Below are 14,929 nucleotides of genomic sequence, written 5' to 3'. Positions count from 1 at the left end.
TTAATAAACATTTTAATAGCCATTTATCGTGTAGTTTATGTCTTAGCTCTTCACTCTAACCTTTCTCTCGAGCAACCCTCGTCAGGTATTTCGTGTTTCATTATTTTGCAGCCCAGTGATTTAAAAGTTCAAAGCGTTCGTCTTTTTCCAAGGGCGTAGTGAGCAGTTAGTTGCTAAAGGGGATGTTGACTCAACAATCTATTGCTAGTTTCAGAAAAAGAGATGTAGACTGCACATGGAGAGATGGTAACTGCAGTTACCAAAACCTAAAAGGAAGGACTTCGCGTAGGGACCTTCTCTAGGACTACTTGTTACAGGTTTAGGGTACTTTGGGCCCCCCATTAAGGGACCCCTCCAAGGACCCCACCCCTGACGAGCGTCTCATGAGCGGCGAGGACAGGCGGCTCGCCGGCGACAAGTGATGAGTGAATGCAAAGAATTTGAATATTGTGCCGCGGCGGCAGTTGACATAAATCGTCAATGACAGCAACATCGCCTCTCCGTTTGGCCTTAAACACGCAATCCGGACGGAGGAAGGGCAGGATGCCAGCTCGATGGGAGCTGGTCGTGGTTGGTCGGGTTGGGATGGAATGGGAGTGGCAAGTCCATAGGACACGACAGACAACTGTAATCCGCGCCATTGTATCGAGGATGATTGCTCGCGGGTCCGTTTGGGCCTGTCAGCGCTGCCTTCAAAATCAATTCTAATCGATTTAGGACACTTTGACAGCGCTTATTGGCAGCATGCGCGTGGCCGCGATACCAACAACACCTTGCCATATTTCCCATTCTGATTCGGATTCGGATTCTGTCCAGGCCAGAGTCCGCTGCCAGCGAGATGTCAACAGCATTTTGGCTTAAACGGACACAAAGTAGTGCCTAACAAAATCAGAGAAAAAAAATGCACAGCGAAGTAAAACTGGGGGCCGAAAAAGATGCGAAATGCGAACAAGAACAAGGCTGCGGCAGCATTATCATTATCTCAATGGAAGCTGATTGAAAACAGATAATTAAAATCTTCTAATTAGGCGGCATGTTCACGCACACACTCACACACTCACTCACACACGCACACTCACGCGCACAGATGGCCGTGTGTGTTACCTTAACCACTGTCGACTGTCAGTGGGAACAAGTTCATAAATCTTGGCTCCAACAAATCGTTTTGCAACATGAGAGAACATTACACGTAAGAGCCAGCAGCCCCAGCAGCCCAAGGCGGCCAACAAAAGACCCGCAGCATAAGAGCCGCAAAAAGTTGGCCAACTACACACTTATGGCTGGGGACACTTGCGAGGTGGGCATCCTGAGGACGGCGGACTTTTCCCTGACCGGAGGTGGAGTACAGCATTTGCAAGCTCCACTTTGGCTAAACTCAACTCCCATGGTTATGATGAGCTTATTAAGTTTTTCTAGAAAACTCTAAATTAATACAATTATCTACGTTGGTATATAACAGATTATTTGCCCTGCAGCCAGCGCTCTACTACTTCAGTTAGTTTAGTTTTGAAAACTACTCTATATATTATAATAAATACATAAATAATAGATTATTGTTGGCCCCAAACACTTGTGCTTAAAAGATTTTTAAAAATGTGTTATTCTTTAAGATGTGTAAATATGTAAATATGTAACGCAATAACCTTAACATTTATTCTAGATTTAACTTTTTAGCAAATGTTTTCCTAGTAAAAATTATTTTTGGAAAATTCCATTTATACCGGAGTTTAACTGACAAAGAATTTTTACAACGAATGGTATTATGTAAGTAATTATTTAATTTTTATATCTTTATATTTATAAATTTGTATTTCTTTTTAATATATGTTTCATTGGGGTGTTGGATTATCGTTAAGTAATTTAAAATTGTAACCGCCGGTTTTTGAAGTTTACAGGTACTAAATGAATGGTTGCTGTCCTTGCTTTAGCATTAGCCCAGTTTTGCTCCGCTTTTGAGTACGCGCTTAACATAGTCGTTACACCCACCCATATTACATTCGACGTTTATTTTAAAAACATATGTAATGTAAGTGTTTTCGATACTATTGTGTAAAATATTTGCAGGTCCGTTAAATTAGAAAGTTATATTGGTTTTTATTTTTAATAATAGCCAATAACATTTAACGATATATAAATTTAAAAAAATTTTTCAACTCTAGTTTTTTTTTGTTACATACAAAGAAACAAAGGAAACATTTTAATTTTTGCTTTAAGCATGGCTAATTCAGAAGAAATTAGTTTTCAACGTTGGCCAAGTTTTCAATAATTTTTTTGTATATCTCAACACCTTTTAAGTACGTTTCCGCATGAAGAAACTCATCGTGGTCGTGCAAGAGAACCGGAGTGTTATTCATAGGAGAAAATCCCAATGCAGGAATGCCTTTATCGCGAATGTAGCGACTATCGGTGCCGCCGGGAAAGACCTGCAGTTTGGTCTTCAGACCTCTGAAACATATGCATTATATAATGAAGATTATTCAAAGATTATTCTAAACTCACAGCTCATCTGTGGCACTTTTAAAGGCCACCCAAAAGGGATTAGACTCATCAGTGACGGTGGGAGCAGTGTGTTCGCTTCTTCGGTTTGAAGTGAACTCGAACTCGATGTCGCCACCAGCCTCCTCACACAAGTTCTCCAACTATAATGGAAGCTAGTAATAAGTAATTTAAAGATCTTTTAATTTGGGTACCCACATAAGCTTTAAAGTCGGATACTTTACGATCCAAAGACAATCGAACTTCGAAAACGACTGTCAGCAAGGGTGGCACCACATTGCTTTGGACTCCGCCACTGACGATGGTCAGGTTAATGGTGGTCACATCGCCAATCTGCAACTCTGGATTATCCTTCAAGAGCTTTTGCTGACTCGCACGGAACTCCATCATCTTGCTAGTTATATAACTTAGCTTCTCGCCCGCTGTATTCGGCATTAGAAGCAAGCCATGTCCCGCTGATCCACTGATCTTAAAAATTACACCTGAAAACATCCATAGGTTAGTGTTAAACTGCAAGTTGAAATTATTTTACTTACCTTTCACAGTTCGCTCGGCGTAGAAAACGGGAAACTCGGAAGTCGGAGAAGCGATTCCCTCGTCCAGGGAAAAGCCAATATTTAGAGCCTTAAACTCATCCGAACTGACAAAAGGCATCATTCCCTTTCGCCCACCCAACTCTTCATCTAATCGAGAAAAATTCGTTGAAAGAAATGTTGATACTTATAGGGTTACTTACCGGGAACGAATGATATGTGAATGGTTCGCTTGAATCTCAATCCTTTGGCTTTCAACGATCTGATGGCCGCCAAGTACTGCAACCCCACACACTTCATGTCCTGGGAACCTCTGGCATAAATGCGACCCTCCTCATCGATGTCTGCCCCAAACGGTGGATGGGTCCAGTTTTCGGGGAATACGGGCACTACATCCATGTGGGAGTTTAGCAAGATACTCGGCCATTCCCTTTCAGTGCCCTCCCAGGTGAGAACGACCACGGGATTTTGCTTATCGAGGGGATGGAAAACCTTAACGGGTAGATCCAAATCCTCAGCCTGACGCTTTAGGAATTCAACGCAAGGTTCTAGTGTAATAAAAGTTATTTGTTATTTATTTAAAGGTACTTTTTCTTGTACTAATCTGATAATATCTTTTGAATACCCACCATAATCGGGATTTGGATGCACAGTTGGAATGCGCAGGTATTCGCGGAAATATTTGATCTCCTCGTTGGTCTCCCAGTTCCTAGCAGCCATTGTGTTTCTATCTAAAGCTCAGACAAAACTGAATCCAAAGTGACATCTTGTCTACAAAAGTTTTTATTAAACTTTTATTAGTTTTATCTGCAGATACCAATTTAATCCAAAGCCAACCAACATAAACGAAAGCTCTGAAATAGACATTGTTTCAGTGAGTTTATTTATCTTATAACTGTTATCGTATACAACAAACAAAAATATAAGGGATTAACTAGGCATTAGCTACGTTGCGAATAATGTTCTGAAAAATCTGCACACCGCGCAGATAGATGTCCGCCTGGATGAACTCATCGTGGTCGTGGAGCAGCACAGGTGTGTTGTTCATGGGGGAAAATCCCAAGGCTGGGATGCCAACGGCACGGATGTATCTGCTGTCAGTGCCACCGGTAAATATTTGTGGCTTGATGGAGATGTGCCTGAAAGATTAATAATGCTATTATAAATACCCCTATCTTAATTAGATAAGAACACTTACATATCATCGGTGGCTTTCTTGAAAGCAAGCCAGAAGGGATTGCTATCATCGATGGCGGTGGGCGGGACTTTGGGCTGCTTCTGCTCGTAGGTGATCTCGACGCCACCACCCACATCGTCGCACCATTTGTGTAGCTAAATATCCAAAGAGGTTAGTTTGAGGAGCATTTAAGATGAGAACAGCACCTACATTGGACTCAAACTCCTTGAAATCCACATCGAGAGCCAAGCGGCAATCGAAGCAAACCATCAGCGAAGGAGGCACCACATTGCTCTGAACTCCCCCACCCAGTTTGGTCAAGTTAATGGTCGTGACATCGCCGATGACCAAGTCTGGATTGTTCTCCAATCTCTGCACTTGACTCCTGCGAAACTCCATCATCTTCCCCACTATATAGTTCAGCTTAACACCAGCTGTGTTGGGCAGCAAAAGCGATCCATGGCCGGCAGTTCCACTGATGTTGAAATACACACCTGTTTGAATGGGTCAACTGAAGTGAACTTTCATCTAATGTACATATAGTTTAACTTACGCCAAACTGCTCGCTCTGCGTAGAAAAGAGGAAGATGCTCATCGGGTGAAGCTAATCCCTCGTCCATTGCAAATCCCACATTTAGAGCACGAAAATCATCAGTGGGCACAAAAGGTCGCATGCCATAGCGACCGCCCATCTCCTCATCTAAGTGAACAGAAGTTTAGATATATTATGGAATAGCTCTTGTAACTTACTAACCCGCCACAAATGAGATGTGGATGGTTCGTTTGAATTTCGCTCCACTTCTTTTCAGCGCTCTAATGGCGGCAAGGTGCTGCATTCCCACGGACTTCATATCCTGTGTGCCCCTGGCGAAAATGCGACCCTCCTCATCGATGTCGGCTCCAAATGGTGGGTGGGTCCAGTTTTCTGGGAACACGGGCACTACGTCCATATGGGAGTTTAGCAGAATGCTGGGCAACTCGGGAGCGAGGCCTTCCCAAGTCAAAACCACCACGGGATTCTGTTCATTTGCTGGGTAATACACTTTTATCGGCAGATCCATCAGATCTGCCTGTTGTCTTAGGAATTCAACGCATGGTGCTAAAGAGGTGAGTGTAAATATCTTAATCATTAAATCTGCCACTTGATTTCATTAAAATGTAATACAGTTTTGTCCAACTACATTTTATTACACTCGTTATTGTCGCAGATACCAACCATAGTCCGGATCGGGATGTACGCTTGGGATGCGCAGATACTCGCGAAAGTACTGTATCTCCTCGTCGGATTCCCACTTGCTGGTGGCCATTTTACTCCTATATGTACGATCTGCTGCGACTGACAGCTGGAGGCACACTGAGTTGTGTTAGCTAGTGTCCGAGTTCAGTTCCAGTGCCCTACTACTACTACTACTACTACTACCACTAATAGACTTATCTCTCGACGATCGTAACGCCAACGCGCGACCCGCGAGGTGGCGGACACAGATAATTTTATCAAATTTGAACGAGAATTTCGGATGGTGGAAAACTCGTTTACGTCACAGTAGCGGGGCCTCACTTGTTTTAATCAACAAGAGCAATCAGCGATCAGTGTATCACCATTTTGGAAGACTAGTTCTTATATAAAAGGCTTAGCTTTTATATCTAATATTTGTCACAATGAGCCAGGAGGATATTCTTCGCCTTTATTGTGTATCTACTGTACCATGACCGTGGTCTCGTTCTGCTCTCTGGTATCGTTTAATTTTGATTAGTACAATTGTTATAAGGTCGGTCGTTCGCTCTTTGCTATCAGTTGCTATCAACTGCTTGCTCACTGGCTCGAGCCCACACCACTGCTTTACACACTGCTTGACCCCTGTGTACTGCTTACGCCCGCGTGAGCCCAGCTTGAATTCAAATTGTAATACAGTAGGAAGTTTATTCTTTACATTTACAATTACATCATACATGTTGGCGTGTACAACGGAACTAGAGTCTTATATGCGAAAATACCGAATCACGATCTCCACCAGATCCTCAGGCCTTGCGCTCGAAGAGGACAGGGAATGGCTTGTCCTTCGGCGCCTGCAGCCAATTGTCCTCCGAATACTTGACGTTGTTCTCAGTCTCGATGACGTGGAAGGTGTAGGCGTGGCGACTCTTCTGCGAACGATTCGGCTCACTCTTGTGCACCACATTTCCATGGATTAGAATGCAGGTGCCTGGAAAAAATTAAGTAAAACATTATAATATGTAATGATAATGGTTAATGAGAAGTCCACTAAGATAACTCATAATGCGACAAGGCCAAAGGTAGAACTAAATTACACTTGGGCTGATAAAAAGCACCCAACGAGATATTTACTCTTCACTTAAACCCCATAAAGATCTAATTTAAAGCTACTACTCTGCAGTACTTAGATAAAAGCTTTTTTAAGAACTTACCCTTGCTGACTTGCATCGGCGTGAAGCTGGACTGCGGATAGATGGGAGCAGCCCGATCGTAGACCATCAGCTCGCTGGCATCCTTGTCGGGATTGCGGAGGTAGCGCCTGTGGACGCCACTCTTGTGGGATCCCTTGATGAACTGCAGGCAGCCGTTCTGCAGGGTGCAATCCTCGAGGGCCAGCCAAAAGCCCACCGCCGAGTTGGGATCCGTGTGCAGGAACCACGAGTCCTGATGCGGCGTCACCTCGCCACCCACTCCGGGATTCTTGTAGATGTACATGCTTTGGCAGACGGCCGGCTTGTTGTAGTTCAGCTGCCAGCAGATCTCCCGCACCCGGTTGCTGAAGGTGATGGCATTGAAGGCAGGATGCTCCACATGCAGAGCGTGGCCCACTTTGTTGAGCGCGATCATGGGATCCACCAGCAGCTGACCCTCATCGCCCACGGCCCCCTTTTCGAAGAAGTAACGCACTTTGTCGCCCGACTCCATGAAGTACAGCTCCTTGCCCTGTGCATCCTCCTGCTTGATGGTGCTGAAGATCTTCCGGTTGTTCTGCGGAGCATCCAGGCACAGCGCTCTTCCCGCCTGGTACAGCGAGTCCACTTCCTCGGCGGTGAGGAAGTCCTCGATGACAATGTAGCCGTTTTCATTCAGCTGCAAATAGGCAAGCGGGTGAAGGTCTCAGTCAATTCAGGGAATAATCTTTTTAAGCCATATGCAAGTACTCGTAGCTTATCGCCTGCGCCGTCTGGTCTGGCGGATCCGGCAATCTCTAACCGGACTCTACGGGGGCTGGTGGCATTATCGCCCCAACTGACCGAGTGACCGACTGCGTTATGGGCACGCGCTTGCCACTTCGAACTCGGGGGTAATATGCCATTATCACAGCCATCTACATTGCAAAAAAGGAAACAAAACCGACCCAGCATAGGAAACTACTGTTTAAAGTTAAGAAAATTGTGAGCCTACTTATTTACTCAAAGAGTGATCTTTTTTCCGCGCAGTGCACTAGTTCACTTTGTTCACCTGCCTGACGTTCGCTAATTAACAAATTCCGGTGCTCGTCAAAATGTTAATTCCGCCTGACATAAACCCACGAACCGAAATCCGTGCTCATTCATTGAAATCACTCAACGTGAAATTGAAAATTCACACATTCTCTGGTTCTAATGCATATTTCAGAAGGGGTACAGTGGATTGGCTATCAAAGTGGCAGCTAAACATTGATAAATGTTTGCTTTGTTGAGCAATCAATCTCTCTTGGATTTAGGCGCAACTTTTCAGGAAGAGCAATACCATTTCGGCTTGGTTAGCAATTCACTTTTGTTGTGGGTGCTCTCCCATTCCTTCTCCCGGTTCATGAGTGTGGCATGAGTGTGGAATGAGTGTGGTTAAATTAAATAAATTTAAATTGCTTGAGCGAGAATTCTGAAAATGAAAAACGAGAGTAAAAATAGTCGCCGTGACTCAAAGGCAGCCCACAAAATCACCTGAAGTGATCGAAAAGACGAAGACGAAAGAGATGGGGTCAGCTGTCGATCTGAGGCTAGCGATCGGAACAGCGAGGTAAATCATCGGAAAAAGGGGCAGGAAAGTGGGGCCATTTTCCGGATGGTGCTCTATGTACAATGCACCATATATGTATGTACCATACTCGTATGTGGTTCCATTACAAAGGCGTGTGCATGGAAAATTACACCGGAGGGTCGGCAATCAGTAGTTGCATTCATCGCGTATGCTCAGTGTTTGTCATATAACATGCTGAGCCAGCTGATTTTGTAATCGCGTTGAATTTGATAATGGCAGGTGCTTGAAGTAAAGCTTGTTTGCATTAATTTGTAATCCACATGTTGGGTAATGGCCAGTTGAACTAGAACTTGGGCGTAGAGTACACTGAGAAAATCTTAATTGATTAATAGCACCACAAAAAGTAGTACAATGCTGCACACATTATGTACGATTAGCTTTGGTTTAAATTATTAAGTTCTATAGATAAAGAAAATATTTAAAATCCTTAGTAAAGCAATTTAATCGTCATTCTAGTACGTTTTTCTTCACTGTTAGCCTTTAAGTTTGAAACAAACTCATGAATTGTATGCTGAATTGAATATTCAATCGAATCCAAAAGCTGACCAAGTGCAAACCAGTTTGTCAACAAACTATTCTAAACCATAATTAACCACCATATCGTTATTATGAGCCGCACACGTTGCTTGGAAACTAGTCTGGTATTAAGAAAAGTTGATCTGTGTTTGGTTTAACCAAATGGGTAAAGTTTCCAGAATCCGAAAACATTTCCTCAATCTGCAAACATTTCCTTGTCTTTTCTTTATTCTGCAGAGCAACAAAAGAATGCTTTTCCGACATTGAATTTCCCGAGCCAACGAAATGTTTATGATGCCGATGATTGTAAATAACACGATGACTCTTTGGGCCAAGTCATCCCAGGATGAGGATGACTAACTAAGAGTGCCTCCAATAAATAATACGTTGTGTTCCAAAATAGATTTACGTTAATGCAAGAATCGATCGATCCATCGATTGATTGAATATGAATATGAATACCCACCTCGTCCAACAATTTGCTGTGCATTTTGTGTCGATTTCTGTTTGTTTATTTTGATATGAATTAATTATTACTTTTGTTTTCTATTCAAACAACGCGAACTCCGGAACTTTTGTTATGGTTTTGTACTGAAATTGCCTTTCCGCAGCGATCGAGAACGTTTCGCACTGTTTGGCGTGTCTTTTAAAACTGATCGGTAGAGAAATTTTCGAAAACACTCGAAAACGAAAATATCTGACTGGCGGCTGCTCCCACGCGGCGTTTAACCGTTACATTTCATTCTAAGCAGCGGCGATCACTCTCTACCTCTGTTAGATAGCAGCGAGCGGTGCTGTTAACTTTCAGCGCGTGTTGCCGCTTCTGTTGATGTACTCTTCTTTATTGCTCGGGTATATCAAATTGAGGCATAGGCTTACGAAATATACTTAAATAGAGTGGAAAGTCATTTTTATTAGATTATTAAATTGGAATGTGTAATTGTGCATAAGAGGGCATCTTCATTGTTTTTAATGTAATTTAAATGCTTCTTAGAAACTGCGAAAATATCAGAAGCTTGAGTAACAGGAATCTTCAAGCAAAACAAGCATTGCCCTATCACAATTTTATAAGTGCAAGGGCATTCTAACATCGGCGAACAACAATTTGCTTTCATTCATGTTTGATAATTCCCTGGCCAGTTTCTTTATCAGCTGCTATGTGTGCCAGACTAGCCATTGACTTTGATAAATAAGAATTACTCTGGCCTGTCCACTTTAACTTTGCGCTATTGTTGTGTGTGGCGCAATCTCCAAGCTGATTCTGGTGCCCATCAAGTACACACTAAACGACTCTTTCTCCCTTTTCCCATGGAAAACCCATTTTTCTTCTCCTGGCACACGTGTGCCGCTTGCGATCACCAGTCGGCGGTCTGGGTCTTCCACATGACTTCATTGTCTTTATATTCGTGCATACATATGTTCATCAGGCATCCTCGCGTCAAATGCACAAATTGCTTTTGTACATTGCAGTGTACATGTAACTACACTAAGAAAAAGTTCCCTTTATGAGTATTACGGTTCTAGATATTACTCAAGGTAACGTTTCAAGAAGTAGTCTATACCTAAAGTGTAGCATGCAGATTAACTATATTTATGATGATACTGCTATCCATGATATCTATGTTACTACACTTTTCTCCCAGTGCACTCTGGGGTGTCTGCGTGCCAGTTAATTGCCGCCTGTGCGTGGGGGCCGTTATTCGTTTGTTTCCCCGCCTGACTTGTAACTGCGATTGCCTCACCGGCTTTTCACGGCGCTCAAGAAATGTATGCAAAACTATTGTTGCTCCGCGGCTAATTGCAGATGCCTCGAAGCTGAGATGGCTAACAAAGCTGAGAGTACTGAAATATTCATTAGTTGAGCTGGTTAACAAACTTTTGGAAACTGGCAACTTAATTAAGTTTATGTGCTCAATTGGGAGGGCAACTTTAATTATCCCCGAAGAGACCAACACAATTCATTACTCATGTATTGAAAATATCTATCTTTTCATTGACTTATCCACAGTATCCACAGATTAAATACAAATTGAGTTCCCTGTCTGCAGCTGGCATATCCCCCACACTGAAAATAATATTTGCAAGCACTTGTGGAATGCAAACATGCTGCCGTGTGAGTGCACCATAGTGCGCTCGAACTATCCGCCCATTTAATATTTGTTATATATTTCCTTGACAACTTAATTTCGGACTTGTACGCCGCACTTGTGTGCAAATACGCAAATACGCAAATATTTGCACATCTTCAATGCTGACTTGGCCAGCTTGAGCAGCATGAGGCACAAACAAAGGCCGTAAGTGCCACTTTTTGACTGCACCTCGACCCAACCATTCAATACTCGGCAACTCGACAACTCGGCCCACACCCACTAACTAGGCAAGCGACTAACTAAATCCGGCGACTAACTGCCACTGAAAATGCCATAAAGAGTCGCCAAATGAAAATGGTTAGATGATAAACAAGCAGGCAGGAAATTTATGCCATGTGCCTGTGACTTAGTACTACTACATTTCAGATGCTGCATTCGCAGTTCGCATTCGCATTTCGCATCTACTGCGGCTCCACAGAAGATTAATTGCACTGGCTGCGGCCATAAATAAGGCAGGCAAATACAAACAGCATTATTCGAGGCACTGCGAGGCATCACAGTAAGTGCATGTTGTAAAATTCAAATTAGAAGCCATCGTGCAGATTGGCTGCTGTGTGGCCTTGACTCACACAAGAAGTGGAAAAGTGGCAGGTGGAAGAGGGGGTGGGTGGTGCCACCAAGGGGCAAGGTGTTTGCTCGCAGCTGAACAATCAAGTCATAAACAATGTGCGGCCAAGTAGATCCCCTCCATCAGCCATCGGCATCTCGCCCATCCACTAGCCCATCTATTAGCCATCACCCATCACCCACCAGCGGTCCAAGGTCATCGGTGGGTTCTTCTTTTGGCCTGGTCGTGTGCCTGTGTGCGAGACTAATTAAATGAATTCACATCGCAGGCACGCGATTGGCCTGGCTGGGCAAACAAACAACAAACTGATAACAAATTCAACTTTGCTTCATTCGCATTGCTTTAATTCGACTGTTTTTTCGTGCTTTTTGGCCACAGAAGGTGAATGTTATTTTCGCTTCTGCTGATGATTAGAATGTGCCTTGTCAGCGGGCCATAAATTAAGCTGAGCTGCCTTTCCAATTTGCATACCCTGTAATTAAGTGGTCAGCGGTGTGTCCGCTGATTATCATAAGCTGGTCGAGCACCAAATGATTTTTGGAGAAGAACCCGTCAGATTAAGTATCTAAAAGATCATTGAGTAAACTAGAAGTTGCTGGCCAAACTAAGCACTTGGAAAAAAGTTTTCACATATGAAGCTTAAGTTTTAATATATATTAATTTTTTGATAAGTTAAGGTAATTCCACTTCTGTTTGCCTGCTGTTTGCGATTATTTTTCCCAATAGGATGCTGGCTTTAGTGCTCCGTAGATTAGCCATATTTTTATGACTTCGTTTTGTTTATTTGGGACAGGCCCCCCATGCCGATCTGAATGATTGGAGCCTGACCTTAGCCCCAGTCGCTTGGCAACGATATTGAAAGCATGCACCTTGATACGCGGCGATATTTGAAATGCATGATGCAAGTGAGAGGAAGTGCTGGAAATGCGAGGCGAGCTGTCAGGAAAGGGAAACGATCGCAGATGCATAGATAATGCAATATAGTCGTCTATGGACGCGGATCCCAGAAGTGGGCAACTTTCTCCACGCTGTTCAATTTTCTTGAAAAAGCGATCCATGAGATGCTGTTCCACCTCCAACCACCGACGGCTATAAATCAGCAAGCAGAGCCACCCTAAGAAATTCGCATAACAAAGGCTAATTACGCGACACGTTGGGGCTTCATCATCGTGGAATCATGGAATCATGGAATCATGGATGGTCGGATTTGTTTGGATGGTCGAATATGCTGGCTTTATCGTGCGCGTGCATAATTTTCGGATCAATCAACTGGCCGAAAGAGCGAGACAACGTCGACTTAAAGCCATAAATCTAATGCTCGCCAGCCGAGTTGGCCATGCCATGCAAATGCGAAAGTGGCCAGAAGAAGACCAGCTGGGCACCCAAAAGTGGTAGCCAAGTTAATAATGTTTGTTCGTGCTTTTGTGTTCAATCTATGCCCAATGTCAGTTGAGAAATTAAAAACTAATTTGATGGCAATCCAAATTACGCACATTGAGGCAGTCCCACACTGGCCAAAAAATAGCGTATATAATACATAAAAATGCACAGACAAATCTAATCTTCGGAACAACAACTAATTATATTCTGATACCTTTCACTGTAAGAATATTATACTACTAGTATATTAGTGAGGAATTTTCCCAAGTGTACTCCCGGCTAAGCCTCGACATGGTTTCCGATAAAGAGAAGGGTATTGGGGGAGTGGGAAAGTCAGCCGGAAAAAGAGGTTCCCCGATGGCTCCACCTTCGCAGCCAGTTGATTATGAAAGCGTTTTACAACAGCCCCATATGCGTTTTTGTTCGTCTGCCTGTCTTCAAAGTGAAAGAAGCATTAAAAGCGACCTGAAACATGATGACTGTCGGTAATTTATACGAAATGTGCGTTTTTGCCTCATTTCAGTATTTCCAGCATTTCCCTCATAATTACACGCTCCCCATGCAAAATCGTCGATCACGTTGCCAGCTGTGGAACCGAACACCAGGTTGCAAAAATCACTACGAAAAACGGCTTTTTGGCACCACTTAGGCAAATCTGTTGAAACCTAATTTGAATTTGGCAAAAATCATAACGCCGCTTTGGGACATTAAAATCATCATCTGCGGCCAGAGGTTATTGATTCGCCGTTGCCTTTTGTGGTTGCCACAAAAGATGGGGTTTAAGCCGCGCGATGTATGGCGAACAAAGCTCGAGTGCTGCCACAAAGCCACAAAAGATTCGGGGCCTTGGCCAAGAACAAAAGGATGCCCAAACCTAGACTTGGTATTCGCCTTGACTTCGGCCAATGTCGTCGCTGTTATGGCTTTTATCGGGCTCCCAGAAATTATCTCCATTATAGCCGGGCCCTAATTGAATTATGTAAGCGGGAAGCAAACGGTTAACAAGCGTTGGTAACCGCACACTTACCGCCTGACCTTTTGTGATTTCCCACTCTTTATTGGTAACTTCGAGGGCCTCCGGCCACCAGTTGTGAACTTGGCAACGGATCACGAATTGCCAATCTGCTTTCTTTCACCTCCGAACCGGGGAGCAAATCCATCACGACGAACTAGCTGCCATGGCTGATTATCTAATCCGGTAATCCAGTAATCGAAAGTGCAAAGGGATACATTACAAAAAGCAAATTACTTTTTTGGTATTATTCAATCGAAAAGGTGAGACAATATCAACAAAGTAATCTGCAAGTACACAACAGCACATGGCTATAAGGAAACGGAAAATGAATGTTTAGTTACCATGTGAATGGTGAAAGAAAAGTAAAATCGCAAAAGTAAAATCGCAAGAAATGTGTTAAGGGCAGTTTATCAGTTTTATAATTTGACACATACTGCCCTCAAAAACTATTTAAACAACAGTTTTCAAAGAAAATCCAACACAACGCGATTTCTGTAAACGTGAGAAACAATAATCGCGGAAATAGTTTCAAAAGGGAATACACAAGTTACGCGTGCAATAAGTAAAAACTGCACGTAATGCCCAACAAAAGAGGGTATCGAGCATTCGAGATTTTCGAAGCACGCCATAATTTGACCAAAATAAATTGCATTAGCAGCGAAACAAGTTCAACACGCAGAATAACATTTAAATTCAGCAGCAACAAACAACGAAGTGGGTAACGAAAAATAGAAGAAACACATGAGAAGACATAAGAAGACATGAAAAATGACAGAAGGTGTGCAAAAAAGTGTATTTAACTTGGCCGAAAAGGCGCCGCGGCAGAAAGACGTTTGAAGTTTATCTTTGTTTTTTTTTTCAATTTTTTTGAGGGTACTGCGCGACAGCAGCCATCGCAAAAATTATTGCTGACGGGCAACAATAACAACATAGAGGCAACGACTACAGTGGGTCACTGGAGAGCCAGGTGATCACAACAAATGGCTAAAAGAGTTTTGGCCCAGCAGCAACAGCAAGTAATAGCAATGTACATAATTTGCAATAGCCAAAGTAAACATAACAGCAGCAGCATAAAT

The 14,929-nt window shown here is 43.2% G+C and overlaps 2 protein-coding genes across 2 annotated transcripts; both read right to left on the bottom strand.

The window, feature by feature from the left end:
• Nucleotides 1–2,219: 2,219 nt before the first annotated feature.
• Nucleotides 2,220–5,580, bottom strand: LOC122618897. Its single transcript, XM_043795493.1, has 13 exons — nucleotides 5,423–5,580; nucleotides 4,961–5,305; nucleotides 4,760–4,906; nucleotides 4,417–4,700; nucleotides 4,228–4,361; nucleotides 3,965–4,168; nucleotides 3,871–3,881; nucleotides 3,659–3,760; nucleotides 3,233–3,577; nucleotides 3,033–3,179; nucleotides 2,695–2,978; nucleotides 2,500–2,639; nucleotides 2,220–2,445 (listed from the first exon to the last, which is right to left on the bottom strand). The coding sequence occupies exons 1-13, from the start codon at nucleotides 5,511–5,513 to the stop codon at nucleotides 2,235–2,237; spliced, it is 2,445 nt and encodes an 814-aa protein (XP_043651428.1). The 5' UTR covers nucleotides 5,514–5,580; the 3' UTR covers nucleotides 2,220–2,234.
• Nucleotides 5,581–6,110: 530 nt separating this feature from the next.
• On the bottom strand, nucleotides 6,111–9,404 carry LOC122620017 (phytanoyl-CoA dioxygenase domain-containing protein 1). Its single transcript, XM_043797282.1, has 3 exons — nucleotides 9,207–9,404; nucleotides 6,634–7,291; nucleotides 6,111–6,410 (listed from the first exon to the last, which is right to left on the bottom strand). The coding sequence occupies exons 1-3, from the start codon at nucleotides 9,228–9,230 to the stop codon at nucleotides 6,226–6,228; spliced, it is 867 nt and encodes a 288-aa protein (XP_043653217.1). The 5' UTR covers nucleotides 9,231–9,404; the 3' UTR covers nucleotides 6,111–6,225.
• Between the last annotated feature and the right edge of the window lie 5,525 nt (nucleotides 9,405–14,929).

The sequence above is a fragment of the Drosophila teissieri genome, chromosome 3R (genome assembly GCF_016746235.2).
Source record: "Drosophila teissieri strain GT53w chromosome 3R, Prin_Dtei_1.1, whole genome shotgun sequence".
Classification (NCBI taxonomy): domain Eukaryota; kingdom Metazoa; phylum Arthropoda; class Insecta; order Diptera; family Drosophilidae; genus Drosophila; species Drosophila teissieri.
The sequence above is the reverse complement of the archived record's forward strand: the minus strand, read 5'-3'. Positions and strand labels throughout refer to the sequence as shown.

Coding starts and splice junctions, on each gene's coding strand:
- LOC122618897 (XM_043795493.1), bottom strand. CDS start 5,513: ATGGCCACCAGCAAGTGGGAATCCGACGAGGAGATACAGTACTTTCGC. Junction 5,306..5,422: donor ACATCCCGATCCGGACTATG/GTTGGTATCTGC, acceptor TCACCTCTTTAG/CACCATGCGTTGAATTCCTA. Junction 3,180..3,232: donor TCACATATCATTCGTTCCCG/GTAAGTAACCCT, acceptor TTTCTCGATTAG/ATGAAGAGTTGGGTGGGCGA.
- LOC122620017 (XM_043797282.1), bottom strand. CDS start 9,230: ATGCACAGCAAATTGTTGGACGAG. Junction 7,292..9,206: donor ACAGCAAATTGTTGGACGAG/GTGGGTATTCAT, acceptor GCCTATTTGCAG/CTGAATGAAAACGGCTACAT. Junction 6,411..6,633: donor GCCGATGCAAGTCAGCAAGG/GTAAGTTCTTAA, acceptor AATTTTTTCCAG/GCACCTGCATTCTAATCCAT.